Here is a 25,698-nt window from a genome sequence, read left to right as displayed (position 1 = left end):
TGGAGATATCTCAGCCTTTCCCATGCAAGTTCCTGCCCCTCAAAAGACCAGCTGAATTGGATCTGAGGTGAGCTGCTGAATATTTATATTGCATTGTTTTTTAAAAGAAGAGCCCATTTGGTGGGCAGGGAGAATGATGTGATAGAAACATAACAAGATACAATCAGACAGGGTACAATGGGTGTAGTAAAACAATTTCTTTTGCAGCAACTCAGTTATTTAAAATGGAACAAAAGCTGTTTACTTAACAATTCTAAATGAAGTATCTTACAATGCCTCCATTTGTGGACCTCAAGACAATAACCTCAATTTAGGAAAATCCATGTGAATCAGAATTTCCAATAGCTTTTGTTTTCCTTGTGTTGAGTTGATATAAATATTCCTACTATTCATGTTTATTGATGACTTTGCTCTACAAGGCTTTGAATAATTTGCATTGTATTTAAAAAATGGTCGGAATGGTGACTAGTTTTTGTTCAAGTGAAGAAACAAAACTGGGAGAACACCCTTCGCAGTATTGTGGCCCTAAGGGGAATTCATTAAATTCACAGTGTGTTCTTCAAGACTAGGGATGTCAATGTCCACAATGTGTTGTTATCTGCCTGTTTTATGGACCAGTGGTGGTGATTTTACTGTATGTATATCCTGCCTCTCTTATGGATCAGGCTCTATATGAAAATTGGGGTCTATCAAATTTAAGGTTGTGCCTGGATCGTTGCACTCAACAGAGAGAGGAGGAGGAGCAGCATCAGCATCTCACACAGCTTTTGGAAGTTTTGTTTCTTTAGTTGAGTTGGAGAACCTTGCAGAACAATGTGCAGGGTAGGTTGGCATGGTGGTGCTATAGTGGGAGCTAGAAGTGGTGAAGATCACCTGGTTCCTACCATTGGTCTCCTCCACTGGCTTGAAAGGGCTTCTACAAATGGAAGGAGCCCTTTCATTTGAAGAAGGGACATCTGGGATCAAAGCCATTGTTTTGGCCACACTTTATTAAAAGTTGGTAATCAGTAAGGCCCAGATCTCACCTGCAAGCTGACTAGCCCTCTGAAGTCCTTCTTGCTTCAGACAATGGAAGGTGTATGAATGACTGATTTTGGTATGTGATTTAATGAAATTAAACTACTATGCTGCATGAGATTTTGATGTCCATTTGCTCAGATATCTGTGATACCTTTCATTCAATGTAGTGGAATTCTTTCCCACTTTCCAGTGGGCTAGACCATTCCACAATGGAGTGACCTCAGGCAAAGGAGGAAGGAATTCTTAAAGGTTGTTCAGAATTTCATTGTACGTCTAGTTGTGTGATCTTGTGTGTGGTATGCAGGGGTGAAAATAGCTGCACCTTCAGTGCAACTATGAAAGAAAGAAAAGTGTTGTGCTCTCTTGGTGTCTTTCAAGATCCTTACCTGCAATGAACATTTAGCTCAGTTGATTAGAACATGGTGCTGATAACACCAAGGTTGCAGGTTTGATCCCCATATGGGACAGCTGCATCTTCCTGCTTTGCAGGGGGTTGGACTAAGAGATCCTCAGTGTTCCTTCCAACTCTACAATTCTACGAGGCTGCATTTTAATGTTTTAATGTTGTATTTTAATCTTGTTTTTAAGTTGTATTCATTCAACTTGTTTTTATTATTGGTTGTTAGCCGCCCTGAGCCTGGCCTTGGCTGGGGAGGCCGGGGTATAAATAAATTATTATTATTATTATTATTATTATTATTATTATTATTATTATTATTATTCTATGACTCTATCCTGAAAGATCCCAGGGCATTTCATCAGGACCTCTGGTGAGGTTTTGGAACATATTCAAGGCCTCACCATCATATGCTATGAACGGAGATTGTGCCCAGTCCTCTATGGTTGCATATTGTAAGGATCCTGTCAGGAATGGGACTGCAACTAGAGACAAAATGGTCAAAAGCCCCTCTACCGTCACACTGTGGTTCCAATCTTGTGTGGTGTCCCTGTGCTTAGCTATTGGCAAAAGGGGAAAACAAGCTACGCAAAGCCATAACTACTCAATGGACCAAACTACAGTGTTACCTCGCAAGATGAATGCCTCGCAAGACGAAAAACGCGCAAGACGAAAGAGTTTTCCATTTTTTGAGTCGTTCCGCAAGACGAATTTCCCTATGGGCTTGCTTCGCAAGACGAAACGTCTTGCGAGTTCTTGCGAGTTTGTTTCCTTTTTCTTAAAGCCGCTATGCCGTTAATAGCCGCTAAGCTGTTAATAGCCGCTAAGCCGCTAAGCCGCTAATAACCGCTAAGCCGCTAATAGCCATGCTTTGCAAGACGAAAAAACCGCAAGACGAAGAGACTCGTGGAACGGATTAATTTCGTCTTGTGAGGCACCACTGTATGTCAATTTTAAATCGGCTTATTTGTCAGTCAATGTGAAACCCCTCCCTTCTTTTCCACTGAAACAGTCCCTACAATCTATCAAACCCACTGACCCATTCTCTCACCTCAATGACTGGGGTCACCCCCACAACCTACATTCAAACCACTTATCAGTCATGGTGAGTACTGCGAACTGTAGCTTGTTAAGGGTGCCTGGATCTTCAGCGCCCTTTAAAAAACGACACTTCCCAGGATTTGGGGGGAAAGCCATGACTGTTGTTGTGAGTGCCTGCAATGTATGGTGTGAATTTGACCCAAGCTGCAGTGGAGGTCTGGTTCCTAAGCACCAGCAGCAAACTACGACAAGCCACAGAAAGAGGGAAGGAGGGGAAGGAACTTACTTTTCCTCTCCCCTCCAAAATCAGCTGTGCGTACTGCATAGGAGTGTCGAAAGCCAGGCTGAAGTAGCCCCTGGGAGATGTAATTTTCCCAAGAGCTCCTGTAATGTCAGTTGCCTTGGGGAAATTACATTTCCCAGTCTTGTAGCCTGGTGTGCTACTTTGCAGTGCTAAATGGGGAGGGATAGGAATCCTCCTTCCTTCCTTCCCTCCCTCCCTATCTTTATCTTTCTACCACCCATTGGAGCTTAGTAGCATTGAAGGGAATGGAAGAGGAATCAAAGAATTGCAGAGTTGGAAGGGATTCCGAGGGTCCAACCCCCTGCAATGTAAGAATCTCAACATGCAGTCCCTAGTTCAAGTGCATGGTGTCTCAGGTTCAAACCCAGGTAGAGCCACAAGAAACTCCTTCCTGACACCCTGGGGGACTGCTTCCAGGTGGTGTGGAGTAGACAATATTGTACAAGGTGGATCAGTGGTCCAGGCAGCTTCTTATGTTCCTACAAGAAGCTTGGGGAATCAGGATGCATTGAAAGTGGGCTGCTTGGGTGGGAGGGAGCAGATTTGAGGTCAGCTGGAAGAGGTGGAAGGGGAATTCAGAGGTTACAATATTCACTTGCTGTTGAGCTGTGATGAGTCTCCTGAAACTTGTACTTGCAACCCTTGAAATATTAGTTCAGTGACATCACTAACCCTGTTGCAGGTAGTCACCTATATCAGTGAGAATATTGTTTCTAACTAAGTGCCTGCTTAAAAAGCCTTTTGTTGATGAATTCTTGTAATATAAAGCGGTGTGTGTGTGTGTGTGTGTGTGTGTGTGTGTGTGCGTGTGTGTGTGTGTGTTTAAGAACAGCATGTTTCCATATTCAAAAGTGAATGTGTGGAATACACAAGATGTGCTAAATATGCAGAGTGGCAATGCCGGTGTTTCTCCAAAGGAAATGAAAACACCTCTGTTGGCTAGACCTGATGTCCTGTGGTACAGCAATTAGAACAGTAATTAGACTATCAAATGTCATAGAACAGAAAATGACAAAAGCTCAGAGTGTGCTACCTTAGACGTATACTCGGGATGCATTAACATTAATCAGCTAATCTGCTGTGAGGCTTTTCTTCTGCAGGGGATGTTCTGTTGACTTAGAAGTGTTCATGCAAACCACGCTAGCGCCAAAGAGCTTTAACTGATATCACTGGACTTGGATCAGGCTTTGTGTGCAAGTGAGGATATTTACAGCTAAAAATGAGGGATAGCATTGTGACCGCGGCCTCTTGATCTAGCATTTCCCCATTTCTATCTTTCTCAGAAAGGGCGGCATTGCAGCCGGGCACCTGGGCCCACGTAGCACCCTGGCTTGCGGGTGGGAGGTTGGCGCCCCAGCCCTGACCGCGTCACCCCAATCCCGTTTCTATCTTTCTCAGAACTGACCCTCATAAGGGAAAGTATTGACAGTGGTCTCCCTCGATGTTTTCTGTGGTATGGGTGATTCAAGTCCGGCAGCTCTACGGTCCCTAAGGGTTCAGTTTAATTTCAGTCCATGGTAATTTCACATGCGTTCATTCAGAAGTACCGTAAGTCTCATTTTTGCACTGATCTGGGTTTGTTGTTTTTAAAAAGAAACAGATTTTCATACAGATTTTTTTTTTAATTTTAAAAAGTATTTAAAATACTATTTTACCGCAAAATATGACTTTTTTTACCTTAACGTATGCATTTCTAAACATTTTGCCCTAAAATATTGTTGGGACAAGCTTTTCACACATTGGGGTATGTGATTTGAGACAAGAACTGTATTGTAAAATTTGGAGAAGTGCAAAATCTAAATGACTAATGCAATTGATGTATTAGTCCAGGTCAGGTCACCTAAACATGTAGAGCAATTGATGTACTCCTGCTTCTCTAGGGGTAGCTGTTTAAAAGCTTATGGCACAGTGGCTACAAGTGAATGGAGTGGCTATGGGGGTGTTTCCTCCCCTGTGGATTTAACCATGTTACAAGTGCTTCTGGACATAATTAAAGGTACCATGTGATAAGCTTTTTAAAGCAATGTCATCTCCAGGTTTTTGTGGAGGGGGGATGAGGTGGGCTTGTTCCCTACATCTTAGCGAGCCCTTTTGATGCAAACTGCTTTGTGCTAATGGAGCAAGCCTCTGGAAGTGTGCCTTGAAAGGTGGTCGCTGTAACCACACCACCTTTCAGTGCTTGCCAATCAGTGCTTGCAGCGATCCCCGTTGAACTTTCCCAGGTGTCAATCACCTGACATTGTGATCTCAGGGGATTGTCTGGTGGGTGGTCCTGCCCGCCGGTCAAAGCTGGCCTGTAGAGGGTCGAGGGCTGACCAATCTGGTTCATGGGCCAGATCTTGTTCCCCACCCCTGAGGTAGGGCTTGAGCAACCCAACTTCAAGAGTCTTCCTAACTGAGTAACACCACTTTGTCTTCATCACTACTTCCCATTTGCTTGTGGGATCAATCTGCACCATTTAGAAGGAGAGGCAAGGCAAGTGGAGGTTGTTGCCCCTTTTCCTTACTGCTCTCTGAGTCACTGTTATATTTTGTACCTGAACTGGGAAAAAGAAAAGGGGAGCTGAATGACCTGCAATTTTGTATGTTACTGTAACACTGTTAATAGCTATTTCATGGGATTTGAAAAACAACCAGTGCCAGATAATTCATATACTTTCTGACTAATAGCCAAAATTGCAGCCATCAAAACACAATCTCAAGTACAGTGTTACCTCGGGTTAAGTACTTAATTCGTTCCGGAGGTCTGTTCTTAACCTGAAACCATTCTTAACCTGAGGTACTACTTTAGCTGCGCGATTTCTGTTCTCATCCTGAGGTAAAGTTCTTAACCCGAGGTACTACTTCCAGGTTAGCGGAGTCTGCAACCCGAATTGTTTGTATCCCGAGGTGTTTGTAACCCGAGTTACCATTGTATTTGAGAAAAGTGATGAAGAACTGTCTCCTTTGTGCTTTGTATATTAAATCAGACAAGTTACTTTAAAAAATGAAGCAAAAAATTGTGATATGCTGCTGTGGCAACTCAGACTTATGTCACCCCATAAAAACCCTGATCCCCAAACAGTGAAAAAGCAGTGTGTTGCGGTGTGTGTGTGTGTGTGTGTGAGAGAGAGAGAGAGAGAGAGAGAGAGAGAGAGAGAGAGAGAGAAAGAAAGAAAGAAAGAAAGAAAGAAAGAAAGGAAAGAAAGAAAGAAAGAAAGAAAGGGGGTTGCTGTTTCTGAGAGGGTAGGCAAGTTTCTTAGAAATTTTCAGGATGTATATGTATTTGAAAGAAATAACCCCCCTGGCTATCTTGTTTAAAATAAGAGTTGTCACCCCCCTCCTATTTCTAATAAATTACCTGTTGCTTTCAACTCTACCCCTACAAATTGCTGAAGAATTGTCTTCAGCTTAAAAAATTGCAATGGTATAAACACACTGAAAACATTAAAAAGTAAAAATAAAACTGAAAGGCATGTGTAGCCTTGTCATTTATCCCACACCAAAGTACAGTGGTACCTCGGGTTAAGAACTTAATTTGTTCTGGGGGTCTGTTCTTAACCTGAAACTGTTCTTAACCTGAAGCACAACCTTAGCTAATGGTGCCTCCTGCTGCCGCCGCACTGCTGGAGCACGATTTCTGTTCTCATCCTGAAGCAAAGTTCTTAACCTGAAGCACTATTTCTGGGTTAGCGGAGTCTGTAACCTGAAGCATCTGTAACCTGAGGTACCACTGTAAATATCTTTGTTCACTAGAAATGTAGAGCCAGTGAACAGGCCACACATCTTACCTCTAGAAGCTACTCTTGTAGACACAAGTCAATATAAGATTCTGGCAGAAGATTCTGGCAGAGAAGGGAAAGCGCATCTCTTCACCATAGTGAATTTGCTGCCACATGATCTGGTGTTGACTAACCACCAGCTTTAAAAATGGGAGTCTTGCCAGTCCTAGTGCTAACAAGGCTCCCATGTGGGATGTGATGCAGCAAAGCAACTTTTCCAAGAAGATCTCCTAGTGAAGAATTTGCTCCCAGGGTCATTTCACCCATTCCAAGCTCTGCCCCTTTCCTTGAGGGATGGAAAGCCTTAAAGGGGCAGGCCTCTAGCTTAGAACCTAGCCCTCCCCCATTCCGAAAAGTTGCTCTGCAAGCATCAGTTGCAATTAATTAAAAGTTTTGTTCTTGCTTTACTGTAATGCTTTCAGGTGCCACTAGGTGGCTCCCTTGACTTCCCCTCTAGAGCATAACTTGAGAGCAACAATAGAATATTCAGAACCATTGGCACTTCACAGAATCATAGCATTGCAGAATTGGAAGGGTCACCCCAAGGATCATCTAGTCCAACCCCCTGCAATGCAGGAATCTCAGCAAGATCATAAATGACAAATGGCCACTTAAATGTTTTCTGACTGCAAGCATACATTGACTGATCTGAAGTGAAACATTTCCTACAGCAATGTATTGTTATGGTGCTGCTTTGCCAGAAAATTTCTGCCATGCTAAAAATGCCCAAGAAGCAGAGATCAGAGAGCAGTAATATTGATTTGATTCAACAGGAATCTTTCAGAAGATCTTGTCCTGCCCCCAAGGCTTACTAGATTTCTCATGGGTTCAAGTAGATCTAATGGGTCCCCATACTGCCAGCCCAAAACATTTTCTTGCCTAAACTGGAAATTACATGCATTTGCTAGGGCCAGCACTTTAATAAGTCTGGTTGCACCAATCAGATACCAGTTCTTGTCTCCATTTTGCCTTTAGGGTACAGTGGTACTTCTGGTTGCGAATGGGATCCGTTCCGGAGGCCCGTTCGCAACATGAAAAGAGCGCAACCTACAGTGGCGCATCTGCGCACGCACAGGTTGCGATTTGCCGCTTCTGCGCATGCACGTGACATCATTTTGCGCTTCTGCACATGCGCGAGCAGCAAACCCTGGAAGTAACCCTTTCTGGTACTTCTGGGTCGCTGTGGGACGTAACCTGAAAGAACGTAACATGAAGCGGACGTAACATGAGGTATGTCTGTACTGTCTTAGCAGGTTGATTTATCCTGCTGCAAGGCAGGGCACGGCAGGCCCACTCCTGCCCAGCTGCGTCCAGCTACCATATTAATGTCCCACAATTCCCCTGGTGTAGTGCCACTCTGGGACATTATGGGAAATTAAATTGGTGGCCAATCTCAATCACTCAATACTGCTTGTTGTATTGCTCAGAGTGCTGCTGCCTGTTTCCACCAGGTAAGCCCCAGTAGGGCTGTTCACACAGGAGGGAGCCCATCCAGGGTTCACTTTGAACAAGACACCCTCAGATCTAGAGCAGTTTCTGGCCAGACCTTCATTGTCATCTATTCAGGGAGACATCCCACAAAATCTAGTCATCTTCACCAAAACCACTGCCTGTGCATAAAGCAGAAGAGTGGGGAAGGGCTGTGACCCCCAGAGCTGGAGAGGCCTTAACCAACTCTGACACCTAGATGATACCTTTGTAGAAGCTGTAGTCTCTGCAGAACCAACTTGGTGCTCCCTCCTCATTGGTGGAGAATATATAAAGTGGTTCCTGTGTGACTGAGAATCTCAAATCTTCAGAGAGTGATCAAAACTCCTATCAGGTACCAGGCTGCTCACAGTTCTGCATCTTGTAATATTACTGAGAAAGATCTTTGAGGAGCATACTAAAATACTTGCTGTGAAACAGAGTTCTTGTTTTTCTAGGGCAAGCCCATATGTCATTGTGAAAGCACATGTAGTTTCACTTAACTGATAGCGGGCTCTAATGGCTGATGGTTTTTAGCTGCTTTTTATATGTGGAAAGTCTGCCTTTTAGCTTTGATCTCTGATCTCTCTCGTTATTAAATTACAGGCTGACCCGGTTAATCCACGGTTGATTAATATGCGCTGAATGTCTGGGTATCAGAAAGATTTCCTCTGTCTCATGGTGTGTACTGGGTGTACCAGGTTCTTTGTTAATCTGATTTTTATTTATAAAGCAAAAATCTGAATAAAATGTGCAAACTGGAGGAGGGGATTAAACAAGTCTGGCTGTCACTGCTCACACAAGAAGACAAGCCTCTGCGCCTGAGGTTTCAAGTTGAAGCAGTTTTGGCAGGCATCAACAGTACTGGCCGAGAATCTGAGTCGCACAGAGAAGTTCTTCTATGCCATTCTGGCAGTGCAAGCAGACTAAGAGCCAGTACATCCGTTCTTAAAAGGTCAAATGTTTCAAATCATGGACGAGCTGCAATCTTGCTCAAGCTCCCTCTTCTGATGTTGTACTGCTCATATGAAGCATTCCTGTCTTACAGCAGATATACAGGTCAATACTGATGGTGAGTCAGGAAATATGCTCTCATTATGTTCTCTTGTGCTGAAACTTGACTATTGATGCAAGCTCCCCACAAGAGTTGGCCATAGTTTATTAAGCAAGTTTATATAGAACTTCATGACGGGACTCTAAGCATGGGCCTCCAAGGAGAACTCTTGAGTCTGGTTTGAGTCTACATTTACTTCTCTGTGTCTGGATGCATCACACTTACAATGTAGGTGAAAAATCACACCAAGTGGTGTGGTGGTATTGGCACAGCTTCAAATTATTTGGCTTTAGGTACTGTCTTTGTCATTACTGTGTCCTAAACATCCATCCCTGCCCTGACACCAAAACATATATATAGATTCTTATATCTATGTACCCCCCAATCCTCTGTGAGCATGTTCATCTTTTCAGAAAGCAACACCAATACAGACATAAGGCAAATTTCTGCTGCGGAGTTGAAGAAATATTTCTGGTCTGTTAAAACTTTCTGAACTCTTATCACCAGCAAAAGAAGCGTCAGCTTCAACTCCCTCCTTTTACCTTCCTACTTGAGTGACTCTGACCTTAGAGGGCGAAACCAACCCATTCACAGGGGCTACTTCCATGGGGTGTGGGAGGAATTATGAAACTGAGGGATCCTCAGAGATCCTGTCTCAGTTTTAAAGGGTTTCAGACAGTGAAAGAGGGTGAAGCCATTGCATTTTCCATCTCCACTTTCTCCACTGCTCTGATGTACCTGCAGGTACATCATTATTTCACATCATTACGGTGACTCCATTAGACTAACTTAAAGAACTTCTAGAATCAATCACACAATAGGAAAGACCAGACATTCTTTGCAGTTCTCATAATTTTAATAAGCAAAAACAAAATCCACAGAACACTGTGGTTTTAAGGTCATCTTACAGGACATAAGCTAGCAGACTAAAACTAATACTCTTATAATCCCAACAACCTTAATAAAATATTCTCCCCCCGCTTTTTAAGGTAATGTTTTATTTTACAAATAATGAACAGCACATAACATCATGGAAATATGACCGGAAAAACTGCATGAACCTTTTAAAGTTATTGAAGCTACTTTAATGAGGTAATTTTAATTAAAAAGCTAGCTGGAAGAGGTGAGTCTTCCAAACCTCTTTGAAGACCAGCACTGATAGGGTCAATTGCATATCGCTGGGAAGAAGGTCATTAAGCTAGGAATCACGTATCACATTAAAAATTGGTCTAGGTTCACTTATTCCTTTAGTGGAGATACATCTTGAAAATAATAAGAATTGCTCTGTTGGATCAGACTAATAATTCCATCTAGCAGAACATTATGTCTTCTTGGTTAGCTAGATGCCTCTGGGAAGCTTGGTCTGTATATAGAGGTTCCATGTTTAGCTATCATGGCTAATGGATGTTGATGGGCCTATTCTTTATAAATGTTGCCTGATGCTTCTTCAAAGTTATCTGAACTAGCGTCCATCAGCACAGCTTGCAATAATTGCATGAGTTAATTATGAATTGCACGAAGTGCTTCCTTTTGTGTGTCTTGAACTTACTACCAGCCAATTTCTTGGCAGCAGGAATGCAGCTGGGCTTCTCTGTTCTGATTATTTGTTGTGGCTGTAAAGACACCCAGTATTTCCTCTGTGCTGTCCAAGCAAACACTACACAGTAATGGAGTTGTTGATGTAGAGAAAAATGAACCAACCAACTACAAAGCCATAGTCTTTAAACCGTTGACATGTTTGGTGCTATCCCCTATAGGTTTATTGGCAGATGCTCATTGTCCTTTTGAGAAATGAGGCGTAGTCCATTTTGCTTCTTCATGTGCCAGAAATTCTTTCAAGGACAGAACATCATACATAGCTTCCCATGAAACATCTCTGTTGCCCCCACCCTGAAACAGAAAAAGTATAATCAAATTAAACTGCAGCTAGAAATAGAACTTGAAATCAGTTGTAACAAATTGTTAAAATTTGGCATGATCACCCAAAGTTGAGTCCTTTTTGGACTCACTGATTTCAGTAAGGGTGAGTTAGGGCAGAATATTGAATTAGAGAAGCCAGTTTTCATGCTTGCACGTAATACTTGTACTGTGTTACAAATATATGAATATAATAATAAGTATGTCATATGTTGATTACTTTTGATTAAGATCAAATCAGATTTTAAAAACATCTCACATTCTCAATGCTTAGAATTAAGGTAGAAATCACATTACAAGAAGTACATATAGCTACACAACAACCCTTGGAAATATTTAAAATATTGTTGACAATTCTTCTTCTTTGAAGTGTGTGTGGATTAACAGAAGAACCACCCATAAATCACCTGGAAAAGATGCAAACCTCACTTGCTCCAACTCTCCCCAGTATAATCTGCTTTGTTAGCACATTTTTTTTTGGGGGGGGGGATGTCACCAGAGGTCAAAACTCAACACTAAATGCTTCAAATGAGGACCAATAGCCAATGCATTTCTTAAATGAGAAACTTCTCAGACAAGGCCTTTTAAAGGCAACAATGACCAAGTCTTCCAAATAGCAGCTGACATGCTTGAGCAAGTGGTGCTGAATCTTTACTGCTGGTAGCCTTTTGCCAATGTTAAAGATGTGCATGCATGATTGGAGGCAGGGCAAGATTTCCTGTTTTTGTCCTCCAGGAAGACTCAGATTGGCTTCAGTGCAACCAGGACCCATAGTTCTCATTGATGAGTGGTGCTAATGGTGGCACTGGCAAGAGACAAACACATACATATGCGCATGCGCGCGCGCGCACACACACACACACACACACAGTCTGGTATATGTAAGTCTGGATCTTCCTCCCCGCCCAACAGAAAATTACAGATGGCAAGAATACTGGATGTTTTGATGATGATAATAATAATAATAATAGTAATAATTAGAATCGTAGAATTGTAGAGTTGGAAGGGCCTCAAAGCATCATTTAGTCCAACCCTCTGTGAAGCAGGGATCCTTAATTTATATCATTTTATATTTTTTATTTAGTTTTATTATATTTTTATGACCGTTGAGTTGGATACAAACATTTTACCAGAAAGGGGCTCTTACCCAAACAGTTCCACAAAGGGTGGCCGCTTACACAGGGTCAAATAGAGGGGGCGAGAGCCTAGATGGCCTAGAACTATAGATGCACATTTAGAGATAGTTACTGTAATTTCGATAGAAATACAGTATATGACACCATCATGGGGGAGACTGACCAGGAGCATGCGCTATCTGCTATCCAGCTGCTCCCCAATGGATGGGCATTTTCAAAGCCCCTGCTCTTCCTTCTTTGAACTAGACTTGGAACAGACAGACCTTCAGTTAAGGGTTTTGATCACTACCCACTGTAAGGTAGGGTACATGGCCAGTCTAGCTCCACGTCATGCATACTTTAAAAGGTTCCTTACATCTGCAGCATGCTGCCTACATAGCAGGCTACCTGCAAGGTTCTTCTGCTATATTCTGAGCAGCAACAGCAGCCAACAGAACTAGGATCCAGTTTTTGTTAGGCTACAAGAATTCCAGAAGCAAAGAACTGTTAACAAATAAGGAATAATGCACTGATCCCACCACCCTTCACAACTCCATTAATTATGACTACCTGCTCAGGGGTAAGACCACCTCCTCCTAGGGAACACATTAATTGTTGCTTTAAGGGGAACCCCTCCAACCCCTATCCTACTCTTCTTCAGACAGACTCCAGAGGTTTGACAACATCAAATCAGATACAATGATCGAATCACAGCAACAAAAACTGATAAAAACTAAACAGCAGCATTAAACAGCAGAAATAAATATTATTAGTGTAGTTGTTTAGTTGTGTCTGTCTCTTCGTGACCACATGGACCAGAGCACGCCAGGCACTCCTGTCTTCCACTGCCTCCTGCAGTTTGGTCAGAAATAAATATGTAGGTGAAAATACGTAGGGCTTTAAAAGCCATATAAATTGTTCTGGCTGTGAAAATACTGATTAATATAAGCACAAGAAAGTCAGCATTTAGTGAAGCAGTACTTATTAAAATGCCCAATACTTTCTTTGAATTATCATTTGTTATGTTTTATAAATTTTGGTAACACAGCCAATTTTAGTAACCAGCTATCATATTCCATGCATGTGAAATATGTAACTCTGTATTACACGATTAATTTATTCTGCTGAATTCTAATAACTACTGAGCTTTATATATAGGAACCCTATACTTCTTTTACAAAAAAAAATCCAAGAGACGTATCTAACTTGTGGAACTCACTGCAACAGTATGATACCGAGGCAAAGAAGTTAACAGGATTAAGGGAGGGCAAATATTAGCTAAGTGTATAAATAGTGAGCTTAATCCACAGCTTCATTATAGAAGTCATTTCCTTTATTTATTTATTTGCAAAGGATATAAACGCTCACGGCGTTATGGCTTGAGTCATAACAGCTGTCTGAAAGGCACTGACCACTATCTGTGGCAGGAACCTGGACTAAAATGAGCTGCTTGTGGGATTCAGAGTGGCTACGGCTGCCTCAAAGTGAGTGTGAGCGCACTCTCGCTAAAGGAGCTTACTGTCCTCATGGTCTCAGGCAAGAGGTAGGCACACCTAACTGAGTGTTTATTAATCTTTGCTTTTGTTCTTCGCATAGAGATCTGGTCTCTGGGCTGAGATATTAGTGGGTCCTTTAGAAAGTCTGTGAGCAAGCTCTCTGCCTGGTACCCTCTCCATTGAGAAATACCGAGTAGCATCAGGGATTAGCTGCAATATCTGAGCAAAAGGCCTCAGAGGGGCCCGGGATCATTCTGAAGGCTGCTTCCCACATTAAGGTATTTGGGTGTAACTGCTGAACGTTTTACATGCACACCTAAGCAAGTAGTACATGCACACGAGGGACAGGTGATTCAGCCACTTGTAATATGCAGATACATCTGCCAAGGAAAGGGGGGATTGACTGTTATTCCTGACTCTGTATGCACATGTTGTGGCAAGTGTTCCTGAGGTTTTCCTCTTCCCCACTGTTATTGTGCATCGGGTTGCCACGTCACCTTTAAAACTCTGAAGCACCAAGACTGCAGGATGCAGCCACTGGGTCTCCCACATCATTCCTCACCTCACTGCCAAATGAACCAAAGCGTAACCTGGGATAGCTCAGTTGGCAGATCATGAGACTCTTAATCTCAGGTTTGTGGGTTCAAGCCCCATAGTGGCCAAATTATTCCTACATTACAGGTCGTTGGACTAGTCAGGATAATTTTATTATTATTATTATTATTATTATTATTATTATTATTATTATTATTTGCCTCCATGTTCCCTTCCAACTCTACAATTCTATAGTAAGTATGTGCAGCTCACATTTGTTCTTCTTCCTCTTTCCTCCTCTTCACTTGTTGTGTTCACCTTTGAAATTTAGATTGCAAGCGCCTCGGGGCAGGGATCTCTCTCGTTTGCTTCTTTGAAGTGCCTTGCACACTGATGATGCTATGTAAGAGCTGGTGTAGCATCATAGCTAAGAAGAGTGTGAACAATGAACTTGGATGTCCCTGGTTCTAATCTTGCCCCAGCCATAGGCAAGCTACTGCTTCTCCTAACCTCTCCCCTCACCTGCCATTTGGGGATAGCGTAAGGGCAGAACACAACCCTTTGCATGCAAAAGCTCCCACGTTTGATCCCTGGCATCTTCAGGTAGGCCCAATAAAGACCCCTGTGTGAGAGCTACTACCAGTCTGTGTTTTTTGTTTTTTAACAAATTTTTATTGGTTTTTAAACAAATACAGATACAATAACTATTAAACACTTATCCAGCAATACTGAGGTAGGTGGACCAATGGCCTGATTTGGGGCAAGGCAGCTTCCCATGTTTGAATGAAAATAATATAACTGACCTACCTTGCAGGGTGGTTGTGGGATATATATATATATATATATATATATATATATATATATGCCACCAAATCTTGCATTCACTGCTTACTTATGAATTCCTGATGACTGAGAGCCACACATGTACTTGAAATGCCCTTTATGCTAATAACCATTACATAAATAACTGATAATAATAAAACAATTTCTCCATGTGTGCCCTGGTCCTCTCCCCCATGCTGTGAGTTTGGAGTCCTGCTGGCTACAGCACATGGAACAGAAGGGTGGATCAGTGGCGTAGCGTGGGTTGTCAGCACCCGGGGCAAGGCAAGTAATTTGTGCCCCCTAACCCGTGGATTTGCGCCCCCTAACCCGTGGATTTGCACCCCCTAACCCTAACCCCCAGATGTTGCGCCCGGTGCGGCCGGCCCCCCCTGCACCCCCCACGCTACGCCACTGGGGTGGATGACATGAACAGCTGTGGAATGGGGCAGGAGGTGCAGTGGGCGGCTAGTCTAGCTCAGTACCTTTAAAAGATATAGTTTCCGGATAAGGATTGGCTGTAAATAACAACAGGAAAGGAATGAAGTCATATTCAAAACAAAACAAAACACCACATATTGAAGCAACGCAAAACATCCTTTCAACACTGATGTGCAACTTCCTCAAACCTGTTTGTTGTGACAGGGCGCATTATGAGAGGGTCTGGGAAAATCATGCACGTTTTCTGTTTTGAAACCTGGCAGTGTACATTATGCTCCTTGCGAGGGACAGGGAAATGCTCCAGCTTTTCCTCCCGTGGTGCACATGGGAGCTCGTTGGAGTAAATGTATTCCTGTCTAGACTACAAGCATATCAAATATTGCAGGCGGGATGATTCTATAAGCAGTTTAGGGTGATCATATTGAAGGAGTGGAATGGGATAAGAGATGAGATTGCCCCGGAGGTTATTTGATCTTACCTGCCATTTCCACCAAGCCTGGCTACTTCATCAACATCTTTCAAAGGCGACTTTGCTGCGTCTCGAACATTAACTGTACTTCTCAGCTCCTCTTCCAGAAGCCAGCCGGACAATAAGATGAAAGTCTTCTTTTTCTTTTCTTTTCTTCTTCCCATGAAAAAACAGGGGGGTAAAGTTTTGGGCTACAGCACCATATGCTACTGCAGCCTCTTAGGTACCAGCTATCCGGATGTAAAGTTAATAAAATAGAAGAGAGCAGTGTCAGTTACATTGCCTGCCTGCGGCTTTTATCCTATTCGGAAGAACTTAGCAAAGGCAGATGTGAATTATCTTTTTTCCCTCCTCTAAGTTTTTTCTTTTTTAATTTAAAATATTATTGTAAAATTGTTTCATGTGACAGATGCATTGAGCTTTGGTGGGTCTCAGCCTTGTACCGGTAAGTCCTGAGGCTAAGTATATTACAGAGGGTTACTTGCTTTTAAAAACTCACTGGTCATCTTGACTAAGCAATCGGGCTGGGGTGAGGTGGGGACAAAATGATGCACTGCTGCATCTATTTTGCTGCTTTCCCCCCATTTACAGTGAGTTTTAGTCACTGAAGAAACCCAAGAGCTCCTTCTTCTCTGAAACGAGACCAATTTTATGTAACTGCATTTTGGGATGGGACAAGGGCAAGAGCTTGTTTGGTGGGGGGGGGGGAGGAAGAGAAAGCACAGCATAAATATACTAATTTAGAAAGAGAATGTGATGGGAGAAACACTCTACCTCCTAAAATGACCTTTATTTTTTTCCGGCAGAGGATTTAAGATAAAGAGTATTAGTTAATCAGATTCTGGGAAGCAGCTGTTGGATGATTTACAGAGAGGAGTAAATGAGACAACTTTCCATTTTGAAATCAATGCTGAAAACTAAGTTATATATTGCATGTTTCCTCGTGGCTTTGCAAATACATTGTACTTTTATTTTCTGAAAAGGACGCCAACTAATACCCTTAAATAGTCCATGAATAGGGCCAGCAGCCCCTGGCTTCCTTTGTTAGCTTTTTTGCAGTTAGCTATGAGTAAGTTTTGCAATTAGCAACAAGAAAAATACAGTGGAAAATAGAAGCATGTCCACATGACTACTGGTGTTCCCGTGTTTGACTTTGATGCATTCATTTATGGCAGAGCAGAGTATGGTACTGATCAATGTTGATCCTACGATAATCTGCATAGCAGGTGCAAATGGAACAGTTAGGATGTTCTCCTATGCTGTATTATTGAGCCACGGCAATCCACATGGCCAATAATGTTTCCATAATGCATACTAAAGAAGTTAATCCTGCTTAGTGGAGCTTAATTAAAAGTTTCTTCCCTGCAGCATCTTCCCATTTTCTTGCTTCCTCTTTGATGCAGTGGGGGGTATGTGATGCCTGTTAGTTACTCAGCTTCTGTTCCAGCTATATAAGTTCGTGCCTGGGTGTAAGTATGAATATTGATTTCCTTGCATTATTTGAAATATTGCTATTTTGCTATGGAATTTAAAAGAAGTAAAATAGTGGAAGGAAACCAGTACTTAAATCCATCCAAGCAGGTAAAAAGGTAAAAAATTATGTTGCACCAAACAGGAAGAGGTAGCAAATGAGCAGAAGCTGCAAATAGGAAGCTTTTAATTAAAAGGTACAGCATCCCTCAATTGCATCAAAAGAACTTTGCATGTGCACACAGACAAGCTAGCACAGAAACTATGTTTTATTCCCCCCACCCCCAGTGGTGGTCCTTGACACCTCAAATTTCAGTGCTGCCCTGTGTGATACCAAAATCTGGCACTGCCTCCTACCTCTTACCTTCCATTGGATGTCAATAGTTGTGGCACCTACCACAGCACCCCAGAAGTTGCGCACCCAGTGCGACCAAACCAGTTGCGCTCCCCTAGATTCACCTTTGCTCACCCCAAAAGAGCAACAACAACTGGCCTGAGAAATATAGATTAAAAACAGTGTGTGTGTGTGTGTGTGTGTGTGTGTGTGTGTGTGTGAACTAGAATGCAAAGGCTGGGCCTCAACGTCTTGATTCTTCATAAAATAAGAGTGTGCAAAGGATGGCAATTCCAGAGAAAAGGGCTCATGCAGAGCAATCTATGACTGTGGTTTCCATATCGCTCCCATTCATTCCAATTGGACTTGGGCAAGAGACTTCTCTAGCCCTGTGGAACGCCCTCCCACCAGATGTCAAAGAGAACAAGAACTACCAGACTTTTAGAAGACATCTGAAGGCAGCCCTGTTTAGGGAAGCTTTTAATGTTTGATGCATTACTGTATTTTCATATTTTGTTGGAAGCTGCCCAGAGTGGCTGGGGAAGCCCAGCCAGGTGGGTGGGGTATAAATAAATTATTATTATTATTATTATTTATTATATTGTGCCCATAGTCTACAATGTGCGAAACATAAGCAGTTTTGCAGTGAAGCAGTGCACCAGGGAGGCCATATTCCTTGTGAAGGATGAGCAAAAGGAAGACCACATCTCCCGCATCCTTGGACCCCAGAACCCCCCTAAATATTCCCTTTTAAGATGATAGCATTTGAAGGCCGTTTTGCTCAGGTGTATAGAAAGGGTGATCTGATGACCATACATGGGGAAAATGAGTGGGGAGATGTTTGTAAGTGTCATTTCACATAATGGACACAGCTGCAATTACTCAAGTTGGAAACAGTTTCATATCAGCAGTTTCATTGGCACATGAGTCTAGTTGTCTGGTGGTTCTAGAACTTCACCTGCCATTCGCCATTCTCAGACAATGGTGTATTGTATTACTATCTTGAGAGAGTGCAGCAATAGTGGCGACGGCAAACTGTAACCAATACACACAGATAAGACTCACCAGTCATTTGTACATACACAGGCTGAACAAGCTCTGCTTTCTTCCATTAAGGGGAGAGCTGTGGCTAATTTGGTGTGCTGTGAACATCATCATCATCATCATCATCATCATCATCATCATCATCATCAAAGTATTGCTTTCACGTAGTAAGAGGGAGAAGGTAACAGAGCTCTGTGGCATCTGCAGATGGATGCAAAGTGACTGCTTTCAGTAACAATAGCTTTCCCCTTTGTGTTGCTGGTGTTGCCAAGGCAGAGTAATGCAGCAGATTTTGGATTCCATCAAAGCAGCAATCAAGAACGTCTGTTCTATGGGCCTAACAATGTCCAGCAGCACCTCCTGCATTTGCCCATGCTCTGATTTGGCCCAGGCTATGCCCACCTGATGCTCTGTGATGCCAGGTGTGTGTATGACAGAAGATGATGCGGTGCAAAATTAAAAGAAAAGAAAACTAGGAGTTTGCTACTTGAGTTCCGAATGTTTTGAATTGTGACAGAAAATGCAACAAATTAAAAAAGCACTGAATTTCCCAAGCTGGTAAGGAAGAATTGGGAGCCTGCTTAGAGAGACTATGTGCCATTCTTCCTTTGAAGGCATGGGTTGAAAAGGAAGAATCTGTGCAGCTGTGACTTCATTTTTTAATTTTTTTACTCAAGCCATAGCTTTAAAGGAAAAATCAGGAGCGCTCCTGATTCTTTCTTTGTAGTCACAGGTTTTAATTGGAACCACCTGATGTCCTATGGCATCAGATGACTGGCAGATGGGTGACCCCACTACCTGTCAAAGTGGCTCGTGGAGGGATATTCAGTTCTGAATCCTCATCCTTGCATTAAAGAGAGCCATATACAAATATATGCACACGCATCTACATGCATGACCACACACCCAGTGCAAAAAAAGCCAGTATCTTAGCCACAAGAACTGCACACAGTTTTAATTCTTATTTAGTTCCCAAATATGGTGGGTGGCGGGAACTATGGTCACACAACTCTGAATAGTGTACATCCTTCATATCTGTTTCTATGTACTCCTGTAGAGGAGGGATTGGGCTCATTCAGGAGTGATCACAGAGATGGACCAGAGCTGCCCTCCTAACACCAGTGTTACTGCCATTTTCTGGAACAGTGTAGAGGTGTAACAAAGGCAGTGAGATTAGGGGCTTCACAGGAGCCCCAGTAGAACCACTCCAGTGCTCCTTCTCAGTGTACCAGATATTTTTGACTAGACCAAAATAAAAATGATGCAGAGCAAATACAATTGCTAGATCTTGACTACTCCCCACCCCTCCTCCGGGGCTAGGGGCAGAGGGGAAATTTGATTTTGTTCACATTTTAATGAGAAACTACCTAATTCCCACTTCTCCAGCCAATATATGAATTTAAACAGCAATTTGCACTGAATTCTGAATTTTGCGATACAGTTCTCCAACGAAACAATACATATATTGGGGAGAAATGTGCAAAAAATGCATGTATTCATGGAAATAACATCTTAAACACATTCGATTACAGAAAATTGGTTGCAGAAATGTGTATATTAGACAAAAGTGCACATCAAAATGTGTTCATTGAAGGACATTTGCATTAAAATGCATACAATTTTTCATGAGGATCCCCCCCTCCCCGCACAGAAGTGTGAAGGACTGAATTTTAAAATGGAAAAAATGGAAAAGGTAGATAACTGAAATTGACAGATTTGCCCATTCCTATTTGGGATTGCAGCAGCTAGAGATAGCATGCTGAGCAGGGTAGCTTTGTCCTATGTCTCCTATGTCACTTGGGAATATCAGGAATTAACCTCCGTGATCAAGAGTGTGCTACATCCCATTTTATACTTAAGACGTTTATATCTGAAGTTCAGCCATATCTCTCCAGCACAATCATGACATAATTTGTGTTCTACAGGGAAAATCACAAGAGTAAATGTAAGATGTTCAGGCTACAATCCTATATTCATTTATCTGGATGTGGGTCTGATTGAACTCCATGGGACTTTGTGTAAGTACATTTACAATGGTGCTGTCTGTGCTGGGGAAATAGTCACAAAACGGTGCAGACATGGGAGGGAATGGTTTGGCTTCTCTCAAACAAGCACCACACAGAACTAAAAATCAGATTCCAAAGTCAGATTGTCAGAACTTTGGGTGTCTACAAGCCAACAGAGAATTTGAAAAGCTGAGCAAAACATTTCTAGTACAAAAATCAACCCCCTCCCAAATTTGTTTCAGCACTTTTGCTCCTCTTTTTTATAGAGGAGTGCCATACTTTTCAATAATTGTAGTAGCACAAATTCCTTTCTCAAAAGTGTCAATACTTCATTGTAATGCTATAAACCCTTTTCCAGATTATTTTTGGACCACTCAGATACTGGCATTTCTGGGGTGCCATGAGTTTAAATCCAAGTTTGTGTGATTTTGCCCTTGATGTGTTGGTCCTGCTATAAAATTGCTTTGTTGTTGTAGTAGTAGTAGGGTAAAAAATGCATTGTGTGTCCAGTCCAGTGCTCACAATGGCCTTTACTAGTGGCAACTGATTTTCTTCTTCTTGAGGCTTTGATGATTGCTCTGAGCCCATGGGGAATAACTCTCCCATGGGTTTCTGCTCCCAGACATATGGGAAATAGGCATTGTTACCAGAAGAAGCTGAACATCTGCATATTGTCCTCTTAGCATTTTGTCACATGGAAGCATGCAAAATTTGCAGCTTCTGCTTGTTTTGAAGAAGCCAGAGCAATGCATTTCCCATATGTATGGGAGCAGAAACCATGATGGGGGGGGGAGGGGGGAGCTGCAGTAAGCAGGTTAAGACTGAACTCATCCAAACTGGCCACTGAGGGTTCTGTTGCTTGCCCGACTCTGCTCTACCCCAAACAAGGAAAGGGGGGAAGCAGGTCCTAAAAAGATGCTAATAAATTAAATATTAAGGTCCTCTTTTCCTGCCCCAAGGATCTTTGCTTTGAAACTCTTATAGGGATAACCTACAGTGCCTGGGAAAAGAGCAGAGGCGCTGGATTTCTGGAAGCCATCCAAGACACTGCCCCTGTAAAACCCTATAACCTTCAGCACTGTGCTGGGAGGTGTTGCAGAAATAACGAGTGCATGCGAAACACCTACTCGAATCCTCCCTTGAAGGGATAACAGCAGCAGTACTAAGTTAATAGCATTAAAAGTAATTAATTCTGTTTGTTTGAAGATGAGTTACCCTGGACTCAGTTTGATTTCACTCTTTGCGAGCAAGCGACACATAGACATAAAATCCTCTCGGTCTCTCTGTCTGTTCACTTGCAGATCATCATAGCGTGGGAAAGACGCAAGCTGCCGGTATCTAACCTCAGGATTTATGCCGCTAATCTGATTACCCCCATATGATGGACGTGTCCACTTGGAAGGAAATGGAGGTGGCACTGGTTAGTTTTGACAACACCGACGAGGTAGCAGAAGAGCCTTGTTTTTCAAATGACCTCAGGGCTGCTGACCAATCGCACAAAGGGCATCCCAGCTGTACCAGCCTCCTGTCCAACTGGAGAATTCTCATCAACAGTGAGAACACAAACAATGAGACCATATTCTCCAAATTGTCTACTGAGTTCAGTGACCACCTGGGCTTGGAGAATGTGGGCATGGATGAGGGCGACCAGAGAGTCATCATAAACATTGCTGGGCTGAGGTTTGAGACGCAGCTCAAGACTCTTGATCAGTTTCCAGAAACCCTTCTTGGAGATCCTGAGAAGAGGATACACTACTTTGATTCCATGAGGAACGAGTACTTCTTCGACAGAAACAGGCCTAGCTTTGATGGGATACTCTACTACTATCAATCGGGAGGAAAAATCCGGCGCCCAGCCAACGTCCCTATAGATGTCTTTGCTGACGAGATCATTTTCTATGAGCTGGGCGAAGATGCCATGGACCAATTCAGAGAGGATGAAGGCTTCATCAAGGACCCTGTCACTCTTCTGCCAACCAATGACTTTCATAGGCAGTTTTGGCTGCTGTTTGAGTACCCTGAAAGCTCTAGTGCAGCCAGAGGGGTGGCTTTGGTCTCGGTCCTGGTTATTGTCATCTCTATTATCATTTTCTGTGTAGAGACCTTACCTGAGTTCAGAGATGAGAGGGAGATCAAGGACCTCAAGGCTGAAGCTAACAATCTAACCAAAGCCATTGCGGTCCCTAATACCTTCACAGACCCCTTCTTTGTGATAGAAACTGCCTGCATCGTCTGGTTCTCCTTTGAGTTGTTTGTCAGATTCATTGTTTGTCCCAGCAAGGCTGAGTTCTTCAAGAATATTATGAACATCATAGACATTGTGTCCATCATTCCTTACTTTGTGACCCTCACCACGGAGCTGATTCAACAGACTGAGCTAAACGGCCAACAGAACATGTCCCTGGCCATTCTCAGGATTATTCGCCTGGTGAGGGTCTTCCGTATCTTCAAGCTTTCCCGGCACTCCAAGGGGCTACAAATCTTAGGGCAGACCCTCAAAGCCAGCATGAGGGAACTGGGCTTGCTCATCTTCTTCCTTTTCATTGGGGTCATCCTGTTTTCTAGTGCCATCTACTTTGCAGAGGTGGACGAACCACAGTCACATTTCTCCAGCATACCTGATGGCTTCTGGTGGGCTGTGGTCACCATGACGACTGTTGGCTATGGAGACATGTGTCCTATCACCCTGGGGGGAAAGATAGTGGGGACTTTATGTGCTATTGCAGGGGTGCTCACCATTGCACTTCCTGTGCCAGTCATTGTCTCCAACTTTAACTATTTCTACCATAGGGAGACAGAGAATGAAGAGAGACAAATATTACCTAGGGAGGTAGAAAGAATACTCACCGGTGTGGTTACAGGGAATGGGAGTATGGACTCCCTGAACAACACAAATGAAAATTGTTCTCAAGACAAGACAAAAAAATATTGAGCAGTCACAGAAGATAAAAGCCTTGAAGGGTCTAAGGGTCTCTGACTGACCGATTGATAAACCATGTCTACTGTGTAACTCAATCTCTTTTTTTTTAAACAGCAACAACAACTTGGTTTGGGTTTTTCAGTCTTTCATTTTTGCTATCTGACTTCTTGTGACTTTTCGAATAAACAGAGTATTTCTTATCTCTCTTCCTTGATCCTCTGTCTATTTTTATAACCAAGTGCTAGGCTGTCTCACATTTGCTTCTTTGCTTTGAGGTCAATACTTGTTCCCTAATGTGAGAATTTATTGTCAATGTTGTTGTTTTTTGCTTTGTTTTATAAACAAGCTCTTTCCCTTAATCCTAGGTTGGCCATAGATACTCTGGGTGCCTCCTCTACACAAATGGGGTTATTGTTGATTGAAATTAACAACAAGAAAAACTTAAACTGATCTTTGTTTTAATTGCTATTAGTCTAGATGAAGTAGCAGGAATTTGACTATTGTGCCAAAATGCAGTTGCTGCAACTCCTTGCAACAGGAAAGCTTCCTGCTGCCCTTTTTGTCAGCCTGTCACAATTGCTGATCTCAGCAAAATTTGGAGATTTTCTTGGTAGTAAGGGAAGGCACTCTGTATATGCTCAGAAATATTCTCCATTTCATTACAGTTTTCAGCAACATTTGGAGGTATCCTTGGTAGTAAGGGAAGGCGCTCTGCATATGCTCAGGAATATTATTTATTTCATTGCAGCTTTCAGAACTGAATCCTGCTGCTAAATTATACCTGCTCAGGGAAGCTATCATGAATATGCCATGCAGTTTCCTTTGGCAAAAACTGACCACTTCCCCAAAAGAAGATTTTTTTCAAGTCAGTCATTAAGAATGATTAGTGCTAATATTTTGACTGTGGATGGAAAGAAGAAGTGAAACTTTAAAATAGAAAGGAAGATAAAAGGAACTATTTCTGTATAATAACTTTGCATAAATATCCCATGATGCATGATGAATCACTTGGTAATCATGTAGAAGCGTCGGAGAAGACATCCGGCTGCAAAAAATGTTTTGTTCAGCTCTATAATTGGCAGTTCATTGACCGTGAACACTTGGTTTTATTTTTGCTTTAAGAAATTAACAATTACATCAGCATTCCTAATATTAATCAGTGTCTGTAGTACTATATTACTAAGGTAGGTTTTTAAAAATGCAAATTTTCACTGCAATCTAATAGCCACTAACTTTGAAAATAAGCCCCTTTCTTGCAAGTAGACATGTATCAAATTACAGTTAGAAAGGTATTAATGGCATCGATTCAAGTTTTCATACTATATACATGATATTAGGCGATATGAATTGCTGTGGTAAATTAATGCTGTTTTATGGTCTTCCTCAATGGATTTCTCACTCAATTTGACCCATATGCAATTGTTTGGCAGGATGTCTGGTTATTATGAGCCATTTTTGATCACAAGATGTGCTATTAAAATAAATCTATTTTTTTGCATTTATTTAGAATATATCTGAGCATATATTTTTGAACCTTGTTATGCATTTCCCGCCAGCACTGCTGAAAACTCTCTCCCCCCGTCCTTACCAATGAAATCTGAGATTGCTCCCCTGTTCTCACAGCTTCTACCAAAAGCTGTTTGTTGAATAGAAGTTGCGTATAAGATAAAAAAAGCTACAGAAGCAGAAAGAGGGAACCTGCATAAAACTAGACAACGACTGCAATCCTTCTGGTGCATAGGATTGCCCTGTGGGTCAGATTAACAGGGCAAAATCCACAGCACTGGTTTCAAACAGATATTAAATATAGCAAATTTTACCAGCTGAGCATCTGACTATGTATGTAATTCACACACACACACACACACACACACACACACACACACACACACACCACCTCTAGATTGTCTTGTTTATTTAGCAACAACGCTACAACTATTAAGTATGAGAGAACTTGAAAGATCCAGTTCTCAGGTAGCATCTTTTGTATTTCACTCTGACAGGATTCTTCTTTCTGCTGCTCCTTTCTGAGCCCCTCCAATATTTCTAGGCATGCTACTGTCTGCAATTTAGACCTGTTTAGACC

General features: G+C 42.3%; 1 protein-coding gene across 1 annotated transcript; it reads left to right on the top strand.

The window, feature by feature from the left end:
• Window positions 1-23,762, top strand: KCNA10 (potassium voltage-gated channel subfamily A member 10). The gene is made up of 2 exons (XM_081195263.1): window positions 1-67; window positions 21,994-23,762. Exon 2 carries the CDS (start codon window positions 22,071-22,073, stop codon window positions 23,622-23,624), a length of 1,554 nt encoding a protein of 517 aa, XP_081051389.1. The 5' UTR covers window positions 1-67; window positions 21,994-22,070; the 3' UTR covers window positions 23,625-23,762.
• Window positions 23,763-25,698: the final 1,936 nt, after the last annotated feature.

This window comes from Podarcis bocagei, assembly GCF_964188305.1.
Source record: "Podarcis bocagei genome assembly, chromosome: 5".
NCBI lineage: Eukaryota > Metazoa > Chordata > Lepidosauria > Squamata > Lacertidae > Podarcis > Podarcis bocagei.
This window is presented reverse-complemented; position numbering and strand designations above follow the sequence as displayed.

Coding starts and splice junctions, on each gene's coding strand:
- KCNA10 (XM_081195263.1), top strand. CDS start 22,071: ATGATGGACGTGTCCACTTGGAAGGAAATGGAGGTGGCACTGGTTAGT.